General features: G+C 39.1%; 1 protein-coding gene across 1 annotated transcript in view; it reads right to left on the reverse strand.

Moving 5' to 3' along the window:
* LOC126201327 (extracellular matrix organizing protein FRAS1-like) overlaps positions 1–21,260 on the reverse strand; it is a 422,703-nt gene that overhangs the window by 144,550 nt on the left and 256,893 nt on the right. Inside the window, exons 7-8 of the mRNA XM_049936776.1 lie at positions 19,163–19,494; positions 11,069–11,183 (exon numbers count right to left, since the gene is read on the reverse strand). Coding sequence (XP_049792733.1) covers positions 11,069–11,183; positions 19,163–19,494 — 447 coding nt within the window. The remainder of the gene's footprint in view (positions 1–11,068; positions 11,184–19,162; positions 19,495–21,260) is intronic.

Consider the following 21,260-nt stretch of genomic DNA (forward strand, 5'->3'; position numbering starts at 1 on the left):
CTGATTTAATTCAACTACATTTCATTATCCTTGTTTCACTTTTGTTGGTGTTCATCTTATGTCCTCCTTTCAAGACACCACCCATTCCAATCAGCTGCTCTTCCAAGTCCCTTGCTGTCTCTGACAGAATTACAATGTCACTGGCAAACCTCAAAGTTTCCATTTCTTCTCCCTGGATTTTAATTCCTACTCCTAATTTTTCTTTTGTTTCCTTTACTGCTTGCTCAATATACAGACTGAATAACATTGGGGATACGCTACAACCCTCTCTTACTCCCTTCTCAACTACTGCTTCCCTTTCTAGCCTCTCAACTATTACAACTACCATCTGGTTTCTATACAAATTGGACATAGCCTTTCGCTCCCTGTATTTTACTCCTGACATCTTTACAATTTGAAAGAGAGTATTCCTGTCAACATATGAAAAGTTTTCTCTAAGTATACAAATTCTATAAATGTAGATTTGTCTTTCCTTATTCTATCTTCTATAAGAAGTTGTAGGATCAGTATTTCCTTTCATTTTCCTACATTTCTCCAGAATCCAAACTAATCTTCCAGAAGGTTGGCGTCTACCAGTTTTTCCATTCTACAGTAAAGAATTTGTGTTAGTATTGTGCACCTATGATGTATTAAACTGATAGTTCAGGAATTTACATCTGTCAGCACCTGCTTTCTTTGGGACTGGAATTATTATATTCTTCTGGAAGTTTGAGGTATTTCTCCTGTCTCGTACATTTTGCTCACCAGATGAAAGAGTTTTGTCATGGCTAGCTCTCCCAAGGCTATTAGCAGTCTAGCAAAACATGGTCTAATCCTGGGGGCTTGTTTTAGTTTAGGTCTTGCAGTGCTCTGTCAAATTCTTCATGCAATATCATATCTCCTATCTCGTCTTCATATATATCCTCTTCCGTTTCCATAATATTGCTCTCAAGTACATCTCCATAGTATAGATCCTCTATATACTCCTTCTATCTTTCTTTTTTCCCTTTGTTGCTTAGGACTGGCTTTCCATCTGAGCTTGTAATATTCGTACAGGTGGTTCTCTTTCCTCAAAAGATCTCTTTAATTTTCCTGTAGACAGCATCTGTCTGTTCCCTACTGATACATGCTTTGATATCCTTACATTTGTCCTCTATCCATTCTTGCTAAGCCACTTTACACTTCCTGTCAACCTCATTTTTAGATTTTTGTATTCCATTTTGCCTATTTTGTTCACTGCATTTTTATATTTTCTCCCTTCATCAATTAAATTCAGTATCTCTTAAGTTACCCAAGGATTTCTACTAGCCCTCATCATGCTACCTTCACTATTTCATCCCTCAAAGCTACCCATTCTTCTTCTACTGTATTCCTTTTCACTGTTCTTGTCAATCATTCCCTAAAACTCCCTCTGAAACCCTCCATAACCTCTGGCTCTTTCAGTTTATCCAGGTCCCACCTCCTAAAATTCCTACCTTCCTACAGTTTCTTCAGTTTTAATCTGCAGTTCATAACCAATAAATTGTTGCCTGAGTCCCCATCTGCCCTAGGATATGTCTTAAAATTGAAAATCTCTGTCTTACCATTATCTAATCAATCAGAACATGAATAGAGGGAGATTAATAATAATTTCATGTGAGTTAATGGCCTGGTGCAGGTCTTTCAACTGAATGTCACTTCAGAGATTTGTGACTTTAGATATTTGTGCCAGTTGTCCAACTGGGAAAAGACAACATACAGTCTGATGTAGAATCCAAACTATGTTTCATTTCTGGTGAATCTCTACCTTATTGGGAGGAAAATGTTAGGTTAAAAGAGAGAGATAAAAATCTGTGGTTTGACTGAGATTCTATGCCAGAACCTTCTGGTTGTCAGGCATGCAGTCTATCACTACATTAACAGGTCTGACATGATTTCTGCTATTTGAAAAGGAGACTTGCAGTCTGACATGGAATCTGAGGCATGTTTTGTGTCCAGTGAATTTTAACATCATTGAGACGTAAATGCCATGTTAGGAGACAGGGTGCAAACTGTGTGTTCCAACCAGGACTTGATCCTGCAACCTTTTGGCTTGCAGGCGTGTGCTTTACTGCTAGCCCATTTTCTGTTCCCACCCTTTTTGGCTTCTTTCTTTTGACCTGTTTCATCAGTGTTTTTTGTTAGTGGTTCTTAGTGATTGTCACATGATGTCTTTCAAATTTCATAGATGAGAACTTCACTCAGTCATTTTATTACACAAGATGGGCAGTCTCCTGACTGAACATACTGTCATACCATTCCACTATCAGACAAGATCATATTCTGCTCAAGCTTTTCTACTCTATAGAGCTGCAGTGGCTGTACTGCTAGAGGGCAAACTTTTAATTCATCATAGTTCAGCCAATTTCCATGAAAGATTTATAAATTAATATACACAATCTTCCTCATGAATCAATGTGTTTATTAGTTGAAACTGAACTGAAATCTATACAGTAGTTCTCAAGATTATCCCAAACATACAAACAGAAGAGAGAATGGTAATTTAGTTTGTATATGTAGAAATAGTTTGGCCAATTTTCAGAAAATATTTATAAATTACACAGACAAACCTTTCTCATGAATCAATCTACCTATTGGTCAAAACCAGATCAAAATCCTTACAGTAGTTCTTGAGATTAGCCCAAACATACAGTCAGAGTGCATGCAATGGGACTTTGGTTTATATATGTATGCAATAGAAGATATATGTTCTACCCCCAAAAATGTACAGTGGTGAATGAACGTTCCTTATAGTGGCAGTTTCAAGCGGTATTAATGTAGTTGTTCTTTGGGTTTACTTCCTGTTTATTATCCCATGCTTTATGTTGTGTATGCATTCATGTTTATATACATTCAAGCAGTTATTTAGTGTATGTGGGAATAAATATCTTGTTTTCTCTGATACTTACATATTTCATAACTCCAACCAATTATGACATGATCATGTTGGCTTCAGAGTTTCATGCAGTTTCACAACATTGATGCTTGTAACAACCACACCAGCTGCACTCATTCCCACATGAGACCGAACAACTCACCAGTCATAATTGAACAGGCAGCCAGCACTACAGTTGACAGGGTGACAATAAAACCCCCACCATTCTGGGAATATAATCCTCTATTATGGTTTACCCAGCTAGAAAGTCACACTACTTAAACTAACTTATGCTATGAACAACACACACACACACCCATGCCTGAGGGAGGACATGAACCTCCAGCAGGAGGGGGCTCACAATCCGTGACATGTCACCTCAAACAGCACAGTCACTCTGCGTGGCAGTTCATCGTTTCACAAATATCAGTAGATGAGACTAGATGTGGTTGCAGTGCTCATGGAGGACCCAGCAGCAGAAATCCAGTATATTGTAGCCACACCAGCAGATACCCTTGGTATTAATTGATTAAGCTTGTTGCAGTCAGAAGCAAAACAGCTAGAGAAGCTTTCGCGCACATAGGAGCTCAGAGACTGGACAATGTCACAACTCATAGAACATTTACACACATTGGCAAGTAGCAATGTAAGTGATGATTTGCTATAGAATATATGATTGTCTCGATTGCAATCAGACACCCAAAAATTCTCACAGTGTGTGTGGGTGATCGAAACGCACTGGCACAAATGGCTGACACGATAGTTGAAATTTATCTGGCATCAAGTTTCTCAACATTGATGGTGCAACAAGAAAATGTGCCCATGGTGATGCTAGACTGCCTGAAATTGCAATTGGTGGAGTTAGCCAGACATTAGCTGCATTACGAATAATACACAACCATCAACAGCTATACCACCGACAGTCATGAGGTCATAACTGATTGCAATCAGCACAGAACTTAAGTTGGTACCACAGGAAGTTTGGTAATGATGTGTAAAAGTGTACACCACCTTCCAAGTGGAAGCATGAATCACACACTGTAGCAGCACCAACTTCTACTGCAAACATGCACTGACATTTTGTGATGGACCTTTATATGAAAGTACAATACCAGGTCAAGGTGGGGCAGAAGTGTCAGTACATCCAACAAATTGCCTACCATGCAAGAGCTGTGATGACTGCTGCCTGTTAACCACCACTGACTCCAAGACTACAATGTATGGTTGAGTAACATTATTACTTAACCTGGGGCTATGTCGTGTGTTTGAATGGCAGTTTATAGTGACAGATATATTACACCCTATTATCAGAGCAGATTTTTTTGTCCTTCTACAAACTTACTGCCAGATCTGTGACAGCAGCAACTAATAGGTTTGACTACCAATCTGCATACACCAGGGATGAAGCCCCTGAGGTGCCTATTGCCAACTCAATGCAAGGACCATCCCAGACCAGTACATGGTCCCACACATGACAACTTTTCTGCAAATGTTTACTGTAACATGATATTTTCTACCACTGTCCTAGTATGAAGCATATTATCCAATTCTTTTAGCTACAAAAGGCATTCCCAAAACAGCAGTGACAATATCATTTGGCATATTTCAGTTTACCAGGATGTCATTTGTACTATGCAATGTGACTCAGACCTTCCACTGCTTTATGGATGCGATGATAAAAGATTTACATTTTTACTATGTGGACATAAATGTTGGTGGTGTCCACACAAAAAAGTGGAGGTCATAAGCAAATACTCCCTACCTACCACAGACAAAGAACTATGATGGTTCCTAGGAGTAGTAAATTTCTATGATTCATTCATTCATTCACAATCACATAGAGATAACCACACTGTTGAATGAATTCCTTAAGGGCACACCAATACCTAATTGCAGAGTGCCTTGAACCAGCAAGGCAGACACCGTGTTTCAGCCTGTGAAAACAGCTACAACAGAGGTTGCCAGTCAGCACACACAGTTGCACACATCCCACTTCTTGCTTATATTTTGTTTTGATGCTTTGTCCACTGCCATTGGTGCTGCACTTCAGCAATATGTTCGTCAGTATTGGCAGGCCATTGCATTGAGTAGTCATAAGTTGTTGCCATCTAAGCAGCAGTGGGCAACATGGGTGACCTGTATGCCACTTATGCTTTTTCAAACAATTCACACACATTAGAAGGGTGGCAGTTCACTATCTATATGCATCATAAGCTCCTTACCTATATGCCTTTAACATAAATTTGGAGAAAGCATTTCTTAGACAGCTGCAACACTTAAATCGTATCAGCCAGTTCATGACCAGCATTGTGTAGATGGAAAGGAAGCTAAATATTCCGGCTGACACACTTTTGTGTGTGGAAACAGTGAATGTGGTAGCAGATGACATCACATGTGTGGAAGCAGTGACAAATGCCATTGGTTATGAGACCCTTGTGCACAGGCAGCAAAGTGATAGTGAGTTGTGTGATTTATTGCAACAATCAAAAGGATTGAGATTATAGGTCATGACATCACTTGAAGAAAATGTAAAGTTATATCGTGACATAAAAAAAGGCAACAGCATCAATGCACAATCTTGTGCACTTGGGAGTAAGGAGTACAGTCAGATTAGTCAAACAGAACTTTATACGGCCAGATATACACAGAGACTGTGGAAAATTTGTGAAGTGATGAGCAGTGTGCCAGAGGAATAAAATCACATGGAACTTCAGAGCACCAATTGACCACATTTTATCAACTAAAACAGCATTTTGAACATACAAATACTGACATTGTAGGCCCACTCACAGCATCAAAGGCTACAGTATTGCCTCATGGTGGCAGACAGGTTCACCAAGTGGCCTGAGGCATTTATATTCAAGAATGGCATGGAAGAAACTGTAGTGCAAACATTTTTTCATGGCTGTATTGCCCAATTTGGAGTCCTGCAGAAAATTACCACTTGTTAGCAATGGGAATCTGAAGCCTACATCTTCAGGGTATTGGCCATGTTATTAGGTATTAAGTATATATATGCACCACAGCATGTTCCACAACAGCTGATCTGTCAATTTCCCCTCTTCTGCAATTTCCCTCGTGCTGTTCTAGTCGTTTTTTGACAATTCTTTTTGTAGTATCGATGTATACCTCCCCAAAACTATACAGAACCTACAAATTACTGCTTTTTCCAGTGGTTAGTGAGCATCCTTAGCTGATTTTACGTGATCTTGTATCTTCCGGGTGGGTTTTTAGAGTACGGTACCATGATGTTCCACTTTTTCAAGAGTTTTTTATGCCGTCATTAAAGTGCTTAATCAAAGGCAAGAAAACTTCTGATTTCACTGGTGCTTGAGCATTGCTATGATTTTTATGTGGTGTTTGTAATGTTCTTTTTACCTCAGCAAATGAATAACCACTCTTTAGCAATGCATTGGTGAGATGTTTTAATTCTGTGTCAAGCAGCTGTTGTTGGCAGATGTTGCTTGCTCTATCTGCCAACATTTTTATGATGCCTTGCCTTTGTTGTGGGTGATGGTTCAAATCATAGTGTAGGTAACGGTTGGGGTGCATGGGTCTTCGGTAAACCGTGTGCCCCAAGCTATGTCCCTCAGCTGGAGATGAGACATTTCGTTTTAATGTGAAATCCATTCCACCACTGCATAATAGCCTGGAACATTTTATTAACTGTAACTATGAGTTATTGTCAAATATATATGGGAATAAATATCTTGTTTTCTCTGATACCTACAATATTATTGTATTTCTTTCATTTTATGCTGTTGTTGATGTAGTTGAATCCAAACTCATATCAAATCATTGTCTGTTGATTGTCATTTGTAAGTTAAATGACATTATGTGTGCATGAAACTCCTTCATGATTTTAGTGAATATTTCTTACTGCTATTGGAGAGCTCTGGTAGATTTGTACATAATGCCTTCATTATTAACAAACAATTTTTTTCATGCTGTGGAAATGGGGAGTGGTTTATACAATTATGGACAGAAAAGAACTGTAAGGTGGAAAATTATTATTATTATTAGTATTAGTATTATTATTATTATTAAAATAATCTCCACTGTGATGATGCAAATGTGTGATCAACTACTGGAACCCAAGTAAGAACAAATCTTCAGAATAACAGCTTAACTAGCCCTTCCACTTCATTCTCATTTGAAATGTCTTGCCACACAATGGTTCCTTGAAGTGTTGTAATGTTTTCAAGGGCATAGGTTTTTATTTTACAGAGTTTTGGTATTTTCACATATTGCTGCAGTATGGTTTTTGTTTGTTTTGCATTAGATTTAAAATGAGGTATGCAATCCACTGCCACAATACTAGAGGTAATAATAATTCCTGTACAGATTGCACATCTAGGGTTTGAATGGTGTTTTATATTCTGGTGAAAATTCTGTAACAGGTGATCAGCAGATATTAAGTAGGAAACTGAAAATTTCTCAGCCGGCCGGTGTGGCCTTGCGGTTCTAGGCGCTTCAGTCTGGAACCGCGTGACCACTTCGGTCACAGGTTCGAATCCTGCCTCGGGCATGGATGTGTGTGATGTCCTTAGGTTAGTTAGGTTTCAGTAGGTCTAATTTCTAGGGGACTGATGACCGCAGATGTCAAGTCCCATAGTGCTCAGAGCCATTTGAACCATTTTTTTGAAAATTCTCAGATACACACAAACAAAGTAAAAGACTAGCACATCAGCCACTCCTACAATTTTATCAGATCTAGACACAGGGAAATTGTATATATCTCCAGTGTCCATATACACAGTGTGTGGTAGTGGTGTGCGGCAAGGGGTTGGGGGGAGGGCTGCTTTTGTATGTTAATGCATTTCTTCACTCTTTCCAAATTGTCATGATGATGCTGGAATTTATGAATCGTGAAGTGTGAATATGAATAAATTTGAGACTATGTGGATTCTCTCTCTCTCTCTCTCTCTCTCTCTCTCTCTCTCTCTCTCTCTCTCTCTCTCTCTCTCTCCCTCTCCCTCTCCCTCTCCCTCTCCCTCCCTTCCTTGCTCCCTCCCTCCCGTGGTCCCTTGCTCCCTCCCTGTCCCACTCTCTTCCTCTCCCCCCTCCTCCCTCTCTTGTCTCCTATACATTGTCTTCAATAAAGTGGTATTTCTCTATCTACAGATCATGTATTCAATATTCTACACCTGTCTGCATCTCAAGTTTCCACATTAGTTATCCCAGTGATTTATGATGACCATATATGAGGTAAAATTCACATTATACAGTTATAACAGCATGACCCACACATAACCACTGGCTGTGGAAATTTGCACACCAAATTGATGGTTTCCATTCATGACAGTGTAGTGCTTCTCATCCAACTCTTCCACTGTCTTTAGTTCTGTGCTTCAACTTAAGATGCTAGTCCTGAACAACTGACAGCAACAAACAATCTACTGTGGAACCTCTTTGCTGCATCCTACTTGCCAAAATCCTATGAACCAATTGCACTGCAACATTCTTGCTGCAGAGATTTGTATTTGTTCAACACAGACAGCACATATTTTGCACCATGTGCAAATTCATTTGATCTGCCCTTGCTCCACCAGTTGTCCTATTTTTGAAAATAACCACAGAACAGACCTAGGTTCATCCAGATCAATCTCAGACCTGACCAATGATTGTGGACAATTTATTTCTAGATATCTGTGTTGTAAATGAACTTTCACATGTGCCACAGCAACAGCCTTGGCATTCTGCCTTTCATGCAGCAGCCAAGCCTGACTGACTTTGTACTATCACTTCTGATTCTGACATCATCATACCCAGGTGGTGCATGCCAACAAAGCCTGGCCTCCCCACAATCCACTCCATGCCTGCGCATGCACAGACCATCACCGTCGAGAATTCTGCCAAGCATGCTGCTTCCACTCCTACACAGAACAGCCCCAACTGAATCACACTCAGGCCTGGGCAGAACGCTCCCATGCATACTACTCTCTCGCCTGTGCAGAACATTGTCAACTGTGCTGAGCCACCACAGATGCCACAAGTGGCCAACTCTACCACACCTGAGCAGAGTCACTTCCATGTGTATCATGTCCATGCCACAGCTCAGCACAGTGACCTGCAACCTGTCAAAATAAATAACTTTGAAGTATGTGATCACACCCCACATGCTGTTACATCCATGTGTGACTGTCACTTGCTTTATGACTACTCAATAGTGCTCACAACAAGTCTATCTATTCGAGAAGACTGTCCTTGTTGCCTCTACATACCACACCATGCCAAATCGGATTCACTCTGTATGCAGATCACAATGATCCCATAATATAATAATGACACATCAGCTACCCACACCACAGTGTATGAGCAGCTCAGTGTCATGACCCACAACCATCACAATGGCAGGGCACTTGTGACCCCAGTCCTGATGACTGGTCATGCCTTCCAGATGTCCAACCATGCCCATCCGCTCCATCCAGCATCTGCAGTGTCGCCACCTGGATCTTCTGCTGATGGCATCTTTTGGCATGTCCCTCTGGCTGGGCAGTGCGCTGTTGCCATGTCCCTCTTCCATGACTCACCGGAATGCAGCTCAATCATTGTCTGCTGCCGATCTTCACACATCATTGACTACACTGACTACATTCCCCTGGTTCCACATTCGATTACCACACAACTACCACAGGTTGAAGATTTTCTACAACACCACATTTGGAACACATCAGAGGAATTGCACACGACACATGCCAGGGCAACCACTGCCAGTTGCACTATTTGTCTTCAACTGTCACTGACAACTTCAGTGCCTCTTCCCAACATTAATTCAACACAACAATGCTTGATTCTGTGACTGCATTTCCACCTACATTGACTTCAACCAAGACTCAAAATGGATTGGTACCCAGCATTTCTGCCTCCTCTTGTCTCCAGTGCCACATGGTCAGTCACCTTAAAGGCCACACCCATCAAAGTTCGCACTTGCTAATGAATTAGAGATCCACATCTATTGCACTACCCTCTGAACATATCTCAACATACTCCATCACTTCAATCAGAACAGAGTCCCTTTGATGTGTGCAGCCTGTGTAGAAATCCTCACCACAGACACCCTACCCTCCTCTATTTGGTCTGACCACCTGTGTTCTGTGTGTACACATCAGACATTTCTCATGTCAGCCACAGATATACCACTTGTCCAGCATTCATACAATGCCCAACATGACTTCAAGATATGGCCCAGTGATGTCTCATGAAAGTGTCAGCCACAGCACAACTGGTCATGTGCATCTGTGCCTCATTGCCTGTAAGCAACAGACTAATTGTGTCTGGTTCCTGCCCCCACAACACAGTTATTCAGAAGAGACTTACACCTGTGAGAAAGAGCCCAGCTGCATCCCCCTTCTGAGCCAACCATTACACGGATGGTCAGGCAATCTTGCCATACATGACGCCAGATGCCAACTAACTGCCGTGTCACCTTGTTGACCTCAGTGCCGCTTCTTCATTTCCTACCCTGTGCTCCACACTGCTAGGCCTCTGTGGCAGCTATTGACCAGAACAACATCACTGGATGTCTTGTGTACATTGTCTTCAATAAAGTGGTATTACCCTATGTACATATCATGTATTCGATTTTCTACATATGTCTGTATCCCATGTTCCCACAAATTAATGAATCCAATAACTGTATACTCTCACCTTTCTAAACAAGAAACTTATGAAAGCTATGTATTACTTATATGTCATGCCTGTAAAAATACTATTTGCTCTAAAATAGCAATTTTTTTCAAAGCATTTAAACATTTTCTTGGTTTGCCTGAGTTGACCTTAAATTGAATACAATGATGACCATCCTGCTTCTGAATCACTACTATGCTTTTTTTTCTGAATTCTCTCCACTGACTTGCTCTATGATTTCTAGGAAATGATCATTACAATGTTTGCATAGTGTAGGGTTACATATCATTTTCTTTATACTACTTTTCTTATAGACTCCAACATTTGCTTTTCAATGATCTCCATATTTTTTTCATTTATACTGACAAAGTGAACTTTTTTGTTGCTTATGTAACTATTAGAAGGATTAAAAATAACATTTTAGATATATTTGATTGAGAAAGTACTGCAGTTATTTTCTTTATTTCTGTAAGCCTATTAGCCTGGGATGTATCACATGACAAACATTTATAGGTACACATGAAGTAGAAGACATATAGCATTTAAAGTTGAATAATGATGACAAACCATTTGGGATTCTTTCCAGCTGGATAAAAAAGTTTTCTTCTCCTTCATACAACGAGTCATCAACAGGTTTTACTTCACAAACAGAAGATTTTGACCCTTTTTGGAATGTCACTACCTGCAGAGAAATGAAAACTGTATGAAATATTAACTTTGGGATGTTTAGGGGCCATTACTAAAAGATTTTGTTGAAGGTTTCATATTGTGAAAAATATTCACAGAATTTTTTTAACAAATATTCTGACCATTTCACAGCTCAAGTAATTCATAAATGAAAAATTCTGTCTTATAATTAATCAATTAATTATAAAGAAGCTAGCAGTTATACTATTTATGTGCAAATGGCTGATGTGAATGCATCAATTTCAGATGAAAGATGTACCCAAACCTTATTAAATTGAAATACTTATATACATATATCAAAAAAAGTTTTGCATCACCTCGGTTCCCAGAACTCCTGAAGATAAACAATGAATGTGGATATTGTATCACAGACACAGTCCATTTGGCTGTTCAGCGATGTCACTAAACACAACCAAAGATGTAAACAACCATGCATGAGCAGCGCCTTTTAGATGGAGGGGGTCCGACAGCCGATCAGTTCCAGACATTCCACCAGGGAGGAGGAACAAGGCTCATATTGTCTGCAGTTCAACTATGTCTAGACAGTTAATACTGTGATTTGATTGCATTTGATTTGTTGTTTGGTATTGGGAAGGGCTCTCAACAAGGGAAGTGTCCAGGTATCTAGGAGCGAAACAAAGCGATATTGTTCAGACATGGAAGAGATGCAGAAAGACAGGAACTGTTGATGACATGACTCGCTCAGGCCACCCAAGGGCTACTACTGCAGTGGATGACCACTACCTACAGATTATGGCTCGGAGGAACCCTGACAGCAATGCCAACATGTTGAATAATGCTTTTTGTGCAGCCACAGGATGTTGTGTTAGGACTCAAACTATGGGCAATAGGCTGCATGATGCGCAACTTCACTCCTGACATCCATGGCTAGGTCCATTTTTGCAACCATGACACCATGCAGCATGGTACAGATGGGCCCAACAACATGCCGAATCCACCACTCAGGATTGGAATCATTTTCTCTTCACCAATGAGTGTCCCATATGCCTTCAACCAGACAATTGTTGGAGACATGTTTGGAGGCAACCTGGTCAAGCTGAATGCCTTAGACACACTGTCTAGTGAGTGCAGCAGGGTGGAGGTTCCCTGCTGTTTTGTGGTGGCATTATGTGGGGCTGACGTATGCTGCTGGTGGTCATGGAAAGTGCCATAATGGCTGTATGATGCATGAATGCCATCTTCTGACAGATAGTGCAACCATTTCAGGAGCATCTGGGCGAGGCAATTATCTTCATGGACGACAATTCGTTCCCCCATCATGCACATCTTGTGAATGACTTCCTTCAGGATAATGACATCGCTCGACTACAGTGGCCAGCATGTTCTCCACACATGAACCCTATCGAACATGCCTGGGATAGATTGAAAAGGGCTGTTTATGGACAACGTGACCCACCAACCACTCTGAAGGATCTATGCTGAATTACCATTGAGGAGTGGGACAATCTTGTGGATAGTATGCCATGACAAATACAGGCATGCTTCAGTGCAAGAGGATGTGCTACTGGTGTGTAACGGTGTGTACAGTAATCTGGACCACCACCTTTGGAGATCTCACTTTATGGTGGTACAACATGCAATGTGTGGTTTTCGTGAGCAATAAAAAAAGTGGAACTGATGTTTATGTTGATCTCTATTCCAATTTTCTGTACTTGTTCTGGAACTCTAAGAAACAAGGTGATGAAAAACTTTTTTTGATGTGTGTATTACATAGAGGAGCTCAAAGCAACTGTTGCAGTATAATGAATGAAACATCAAGTTACACACACATTTATGACAGAGCTACAGAGTGTTGAGTATGGTTATAGACTGTTTTCTTTGTTAGGAAATGAGGTATGAAATTCACAACACAAAGTAATCAACTTATTTAACTTACATCCATTGATTACTGCATAAAACTGGTTCAGTGATACCACAGAAAACATAAATTTATATCAGGAGATTGATATTTAAACATTCTTTTCTTAGTTTGTTTTCGTTTGTTTAACTTTTCTGTGACTTACCTTTCTTTCTTTGGATGAAAACATGACAAAATACTATTTGCCACACTTAATGAATTATAAACACACTTCCTCAAATTGCTTGCATCCATTATTACACGAAAAACACCTGCTTCTTAATCCTCTCCTGTCCTCCCCTCCCCCCAAATTCTCTCTCTCTCTCTCTCTCTCTCTCTCTCTCTCTCTCTCTCTCTCCCTCCTTCTCTCTCTCTCTCTTTTTCTCTTTCTCTTTCATGGGGTAATCTGTTCCATCATCTGAACACAGCAGGGAATATGGACTGAGAAACTGCAAGATTGTTTTATATGTCATTGCCTGATTTGATTGCAATTCGGCATTTATTTGTTCACCCAAAAATCATAATTACAGCACAAGACAAATGCCTTCACAGAAATATCACTGTTTCATCACATCAAGCTATAAACACTGCAGATTGGACACAAACAAAACATTAAATTTCAAAAGTTTAGAACTGAAAACACAAAAAAAATCAAGCATGCAGTGAAGTTAACATACATAGAATTAAAGATGTCTCCAAAATGCATCTTTTAGTATGATTTGTTGTGATAAAGTGTTGGGAAATGTGATGTCAATGGATAAATATGCTTTCTATGGATCTTGTCTTTGAATTAGTTTTTCATGTTATTTAGTAGTTATATGTGAAACACAAAGAAGATACAATATCTAAACTTTTGGCTACAGTGATATTGCCCACTCTCAACCCTGTAATCATAGATGTGGTGGCAGATATGTTTAGCATAACTTGGAGTCTAAGTCAGTTCTGGTCCATGAGTGTTTCAGACTTCCTTCCAAAGCCACACCTGACTATACATAAATGTCTTCTAAGGGATGTGAGAAAATACAATGGAAATTTAATAAAGTAAACATCTGGAAACAATAAAGTATGAAGAAAAGAAAACCAAAACTTCTTGAGTCGATACAAAATTTCGTTAGTAACTAACAACAGTGAGAAAATTGTACAAACATTTCTTTAAATGTTTATGTAGGCATCAGTTCATTAGAAGCATAGAAATTTGATCATGAAAGTAATGACATTCCAAAGTAATTCCAGGAGTGGTGTGAAACAGTATTCATTGTATGAAGAAAGAGAAGGTGGCAGAAAAGGAGAGTGTTTCAATTGAAACCATTAAAGGTATAGCAAAATGTTTGCAAAAGATGAAAACTGCCAAAACTGAAACAATTTTATGTTTATTGTTCTTGCAAAGAAAAGAGATAGAAAAAGATAAAAAATGTAGGCCCATCAGCTTCCTAACCACAGTGTACTAGATATTTACTAAAACTGTCATTGGACAAAACATCAAATTTTAATTTGGCGAAGGAACAAGATGGCTTTAAAAATGGATGTAGCACAATGGACCATTTACAAGTCACATAACTCACACTGCCATCTCAGTTCCTCAGCTAAGTACTGTACTTGGATCTTGTTTGGAGATTTATCCATGCAGCTCAAATAAGGTCCCTGATTTCTTCTTTTAACTTTCTACATATCCCTCTTCACCTTATTAACATCTCAAATTCCCTAGGAAACACTCATCTGTATGCTATGGTCTAAGAATATTAAAGTCTACAACAAGCAAAAGAACAGTACTGCAGGAATATTATGCACAGTTCCACTCACTGCTTCAGTATGGGATCATTTTATGGGGACACTCAACACACAGCATAAAGGTTTTTAGAATTTTTTTAAAAAAAAAGGTCTAAGAATAATTTGCGGCCTTAAAAGGTGGAGTCCTGTAAGTCTCATTTTAATGATCTTGGTGTTCTGAATGTCCAAGCTTGTTCATTTATGAAACTATCTTGTTCACTAGAGACTACATCTTTAAAGCAGGCAAACTAACCCAAAACAAAAATAAACACACCTATTGTACCAGAGGGAAATCAAATATTCACCAAAACTATCACAGAACTACAGGGTAGTGTCTTGAGGTGTAGTAAAACCTATCATCCAGGGGGAAAAATCACTGATAACAAATCCTGACAGCTCAGGAGCAGAAACGTGGAAGTCCCACTACTGGGCTACTCCTTCACTGCACCCATAATGTGGACAGGGGACATTTATCATTACCAAGAATCTTACAAGTGTGCCTCAGGTTAGGTTGGAACTGTACAAGATGAAAATGGCTAGACACATTGGTTTACAAGTCAGCATATGGAATGTTAGAAGTTTACATAGACCAGGAGCTGCCAAAATCATAGTGTCCAAGTTGGAGGAATATAGTTGAGGTATGTATTACAAGAAACTAGATGGCAAGGGGAAGAGATTTTACATGACAATAAATCAGTAATCTTTTGTGGAGACTGTGAAGGCATGAACATCAAACAGTATTTGTGGTGAGTGATCATTTGCTAATGTAAGCAAAGAGATTCAGTGCAATCAGCAAGAGAATATATCTTACTATATGGAATAAGTATGAATATCAGTTGTTCATACATAAGCACCAATAGACATAAACAACAAAGTGAGTTTTATGAAGTACTAGAAAGAACAATGGAAAGCATTAGAATCTGAAATATTAAGATTATTTTGGGAGATTTAAATGCCAAATTGGGATAAGAAGATGTGTGTAAGCTGATAATCTGTAGAGCTTCAAGAATTTCCATGTAAATTCCAGAACCACTCATCCTTCTAGTTTCTCAAACACACAATATTTTAAAAATAAGTGTGAGACAATGTACATATTGCGTGACACATGTTTGTGTGTGCAGGCTGGAAAGGAGTCACAAGCACAAGGTAGACGTGACGGTCGAACAACATCGACAACTGTTTGCTGCTTGTACCATGGAAGTTGTATTGGAAGAGCAAGAAGTAATCATGTAGTATTCCTTGTTGTTTTAGGGTCTGTGATTATTGTTAAAGAAAATGAACAATTGATTACAGACATTTTAATTGTTCTTCATGTGTTGGACTTGCTAGAAGCAAGACATGTTCATAAATTATGTGGTTGTAAAAAGTACGCTATTGCAGAGGTATTTTATCACAAGACAAATCAGTTGATTTATAAACATTCGAATATTGATGTGAGAAATATTGAACTTGTTCTCTGTGGAAGAACTTGTTCTCTGTGGAAGTTGAAATATACTATGTCTGAGTTTAAAGTATTCTTTGAGTACTAAATTATTTCAAAAATAGAGAGAGTGTCTTACAAATTCCCATAACCAGCATTATTCTTTGGAGAAGAAGGTTTTGGAAATCGACAGAGCCAGAAATCCAGAAAAGAAGATCGGCTGCACAGATCAAGTAAGTCAACCAATGTGAGAGAGGTGTGGATTTTGCTTGCAATCCGAAGTCACGCCGCTTTTTATCATCGCACATCGTTAGAAATCAGAAAACAGAGTAAACATGTGGAAACAGATGACAGTGGACTGTGCCTCATTATTTTACATTAAGCCAGAACTATATGATGAGTTCAGTGTCCTTCCCCAAAAACAGATATACAAAGGTACGTGGACTTTCCCAGATGGTAACACCACCAATCAGATTGATAATATTCTTATAGATGAGAGGTTCAAGAAGTATATGACAGATATTAGAGATTTCAAAAGGGCTGATGCAGATGCAGACCATTACTCAGTAATCAGCAAATTACAACTACAGCTGCACTATAAAAGAAAGTAGAATGGCATGGTTAAGAGACAGTATGATGTTGAGAAGCTAAAGATCCATAGTTGTGCCACAAGTATGATATGAGAGTGCACAACAAAATTTGAAGTCCTGGTATCAAGCCACAATGATGAAAGAATTGTTAATGATTAATAGGAAGAAATAAAAATTGAGGTAACTGAAGTAGCAAGAGAAAATCTAGAAGAAAAATGCCAACAACCAGAAAGAACTAGTTCAATGATATGTGTGAACAAGCCATGAAGATCAGAGAAAATGAAGCACACATGCTTGGTAGAAATTGTGCAGGAAAACAGGAAGCAGACAAGAACATGAAAAGAGAAACAAGCAAGATTCTAAGGACAGAGAAAGGAAAATTCACGACCAACATGATCAATGAAATAGAGAAAGCACACAAAATATTTGACAGTAGAAAATGTTTCAGATGATGAAATATGTGTGGAATGGTCAAAAAATGAGTTGTTAGTTATTAATTATAAATATGAAAATTTGCTAACAGACATGGAGACATGGAAAGGATACTGGAGAGATTGGAGCATGGGCAACCATATGATTTGTGGAGGGAGGGGGGGGGGGGAGACCTTCGGTAAGAAGTATTTTTAAGATTTTGGAAGACACATGGGGACTTGTGTGCAGGCATAAAAAAGTTACAGTACCTGTGTGATACTGTCCTTTAAATAATTTTCTTGAGAAAAACACCTAACTACACTATGGTTTTTCCTTTTCCTGACAACTAGTGGGAGGGGTTGGGAAATTCCCCCCTCCCCTCCCCCCCCCCCCCCCCCCAACCCCCTTGAATCTTGGTATGGGCACTCTTGGATGGAAGTAATGTTTTGAGAAGTTGCTGGATGCTGAATATTGAGTCTTCCCAGAAGGAAGAATTGCAGAGGACGTGAAGGAAGAAGAAATTGAAGAGACTCAGTAGGACATAGAAAGAGCAATTAAGAAACTGAAGAATAACAAGTTGCCAGGAGAAGATAGGATAGTGGCAGAGATGTTAAGGATGGGAGGTGAAACACTTCAGAAAGAGGTACACAATCACATAAGCAAAGTGTGGGGAAAGAAAGAGATTCCAAAAGGGTGGAAGTCATCTACAAGACTGTGGATCAATATTCTCCATGAGACAAATCTGGCAGAGGTGTTGCAAATTTATCCATCGGTTTCTGGTGACATATGATTCCTCAAAGAAGTATGATAATATACACAGATTAAATACGTAACACTTCCTGAGGGACTTGACCTATCAAAGAAGTTACTTAACTTGAAGGCATGTACAGTGTAGACAAAAACCAAGGTGAAACACATGAGGGAGCTGTCCAAGGAATTCAGGATCAGAACTGGTGTAAGACAAGGTGATGTAATTTCACCATTGATTATAATTTGCTCATAGAGAAAGTAATTCAGGAAACAAGAAAGAGAAGGTAAAGAGGGAAACTAAGTGGAAAAACTTGGTAATTGGGATTTGCAGATGACACTACAGCCATAGTGGAGTCAGAGAAAGAGATGGCACCCACTGTGGAGGACTTAGAAAATAATAGCGGTAAGACTGAGCTGTGGATTAATATGGAGAAGACTGAAATGATAGAAGTATCCAGATAAGACCCTAACAATGCTCCATTACAGATAGGAATATGGAACAGAGCCAGAGTGGTGGATACTTTTAAATACTTTGGCAACTGGTTCAAAAGGTATAATAACTTAAAACAAGAAATTAAGAACCAGTCTGGGAACAGAACACATGGAGATGCAGAAAGAACCATGAACTGTACAACATGATGAAACAACCAAACATCGTGCAGAAAATGAAAGTGCGGGGAATAATCCTGGCAGGACACACTGCCATGAGATTAGACACTTGCCAGACTAAAGCCATGCTTACGTGAAAACCTGATAACACCCAAAAAATTGAAAGACTAAGTAAGCTATGGGAGGATTAACTACAGAAAGACCCACACCAGCTGGGTGTCCATGAGAACTGTATGCAAAGACTTTGTATGGTCAGTGCATGTTTGAAGGGTGTGTGTGTGTGTGTGTGTGTGTGTGTGTGTGTGTGTGTGTGTGTGTGTGTGTGTGTGTGTGTGTGTGTGTGTGTGTGTGTGAACTAATATACATCTTGTAATCACACATAAAAATTTCAACATTTCCATGAGTCTTGTGAATATACATATTTGATCATTCAGTAAAAACTTGCCAAGAGTCATGAGGAAATAAAAGTAATATTCTTACAGAATTAATTACATGAATGAATGACAGATACTCATAGGACATGTAAGAGAAGACTGTTTATTGTTTGGATTTCTTGCTCTGGATCTTACCTTCTCAATGTGCTCATAATCTTGGTCTGGTGTTGCATTGCCTGGTGATGTTACACAAAGGACTTGTGACTCCTCGGATAAATCTGAACCAACTCGTAAAATTGGAATCTGAAGTGGAGGACCATTTTCCTCCATTGTGAACACAGTGTCCCCAGCACTGACAGCAAACTGTATTGTCACTGGTTTCTCAATTGTCAGATGAACACTGTTTATTGCCTCAGATATTCCATCTGTTGCCAGAACCTCAAAATGGTCTTTCCTGTGATGATATGAAGTATTATGGCTGTATTGGATGGTACCATTCTTTAGATGATGAAGTTTAAATTCATGTCCTGTTACAGAGTTACAGATCAATTAAAGTAAAACATATAAAAATTTCATAGAAAAATGGTGTGTGTGTATACAAAGATGATGTGACTTACCAAATGAAAGTGCTGGCAGGTCGACAGACACACAAACGAACACAAATATACACACAAACTTCAAGCTTTCGCAACAAACTGTTGCCTCATCAGGAAAGAGGGAAGGAGAGGGAAAGAGGGAAGGAGAGGGAAAGACGAAAGGATGTGGGTTTTAAGGGAGAAGGTAAGGAGTCATTCCAATCCCGGGAGCGGAAAGACTTACCTTAGGGGGAAAAAAGGACGGGTATATATATATAATAGAGGGAAACATTCCACGTAGGAAAAATATATCTAAAAACAAAGATGATGTGAATTACCAAATGAAAGTGCTGGCAGGTTGATACACACACAAACAAACACAAACATACACACAAAATTCAAGCTTTCGCAACAAACTGTTGCCTCATCAGGAAAGAGGGAAGGAGAGGGAAAGACGAAAGGATGTGGGTTTTAAGGGAGAGGGTAAGGAGTCATTCCAATCCCGGGAGCGGAAAGACTTACCTTAGGGGGAAAAAAGGACGGGTATACACTCGCACACACACACATATCCATCCACAAATATACAGACACAAGCAGACATATGTCCCTCTTTCCTGATGAGGCAACAGTTTGTTGCGAAAGCTTATATATATATATATATATATATATATATATATATATATATATATATATATATATATATATTGGCCTTCAGTAACAAAATTGGTGACATATTACATCCAGTAATAATCTCAGAGTGACTGTGAATATCAATGGAATATATAAAATTGTGAAAATAATTAGGTAGGGAGACAGTTACATGTTTGATCCATCTGTAAAGGATATTAACAGTGTGAAAATTATGAGACAGAATAGCTGTCCATTACTTATTACCAGGAGACTTAAAAGTACACACAGAATCCTAGCTTTCAGAACTGACAGTTTCTTCCTTTGGGAGCAGAAAGGAATAGATTTTCACAAAAGGTACTTATCATCATCTTCTTTTTCATCTCATAAAAACCACGACTTTTCTCTAAAACATCAGTCTTTACTTTGAGCTGTACTCCTCTTTTCTTAAACATCTTGATTCTTTGTTACTTTAAGAACAATCTACTATAATTTTCTGCCATTACCTACCCTTGACTTTCTTGTCCAAAACAATGGGTTAAGGATCAAAGGAAAAAATCAGGTTTTATCCCATCAGATGCTCCATTCAAATGGGCTGTGGAAAATGCTTTTTTTACAATTTAGCATTTAAATGCCTTTGTCAGACTTTTAAATTTGGTGGAGCATCAGTTCTGCCCCTTTTAAATATGTTGTTTGACATGTATTTTCCTTTGCCTTCATTGATGGATATAATTATTGAGAAAAATTTTAAACTGTGCATACTCCAGGTTGGAACATCAGAAATATTTTGAAAATAATAGCTAGCTATTCACCATAAAGATGAGCCTTTGATTTTCAGACATGCACAATGAATAGACTGTTAATATGAGCTTCCTTCAGAAAATAAAAATGCACACACATTCACACAAGCAAGCACACACACACACACACACACACGCACGCACGCACGCACGCGCGCGCGCGCCCACACACACACACACACACACACACACACACACACACACACACACACACACACACACGCTCATGACTGATACCTATGGCTGCTCCAGCCAACTGTAACTTCATCCATCGGTTTCTGCTAACCTTTT

This window comes from Schistocerca nitens, chromosome 1 (assembly GCF_023898315.1).
Source record: "Schistocerca nitens isolate TAMUIC-IGC-003100 chromosome 1, iqSchNite1.1, whole genome shotgun sequence".
Taxonomy (NCBI): Eukaryota; Metazoa; Arthropoda; class Insecta; order Orthoptera; family Acrididae; genus Schistocerca; species Schistocerca nitens.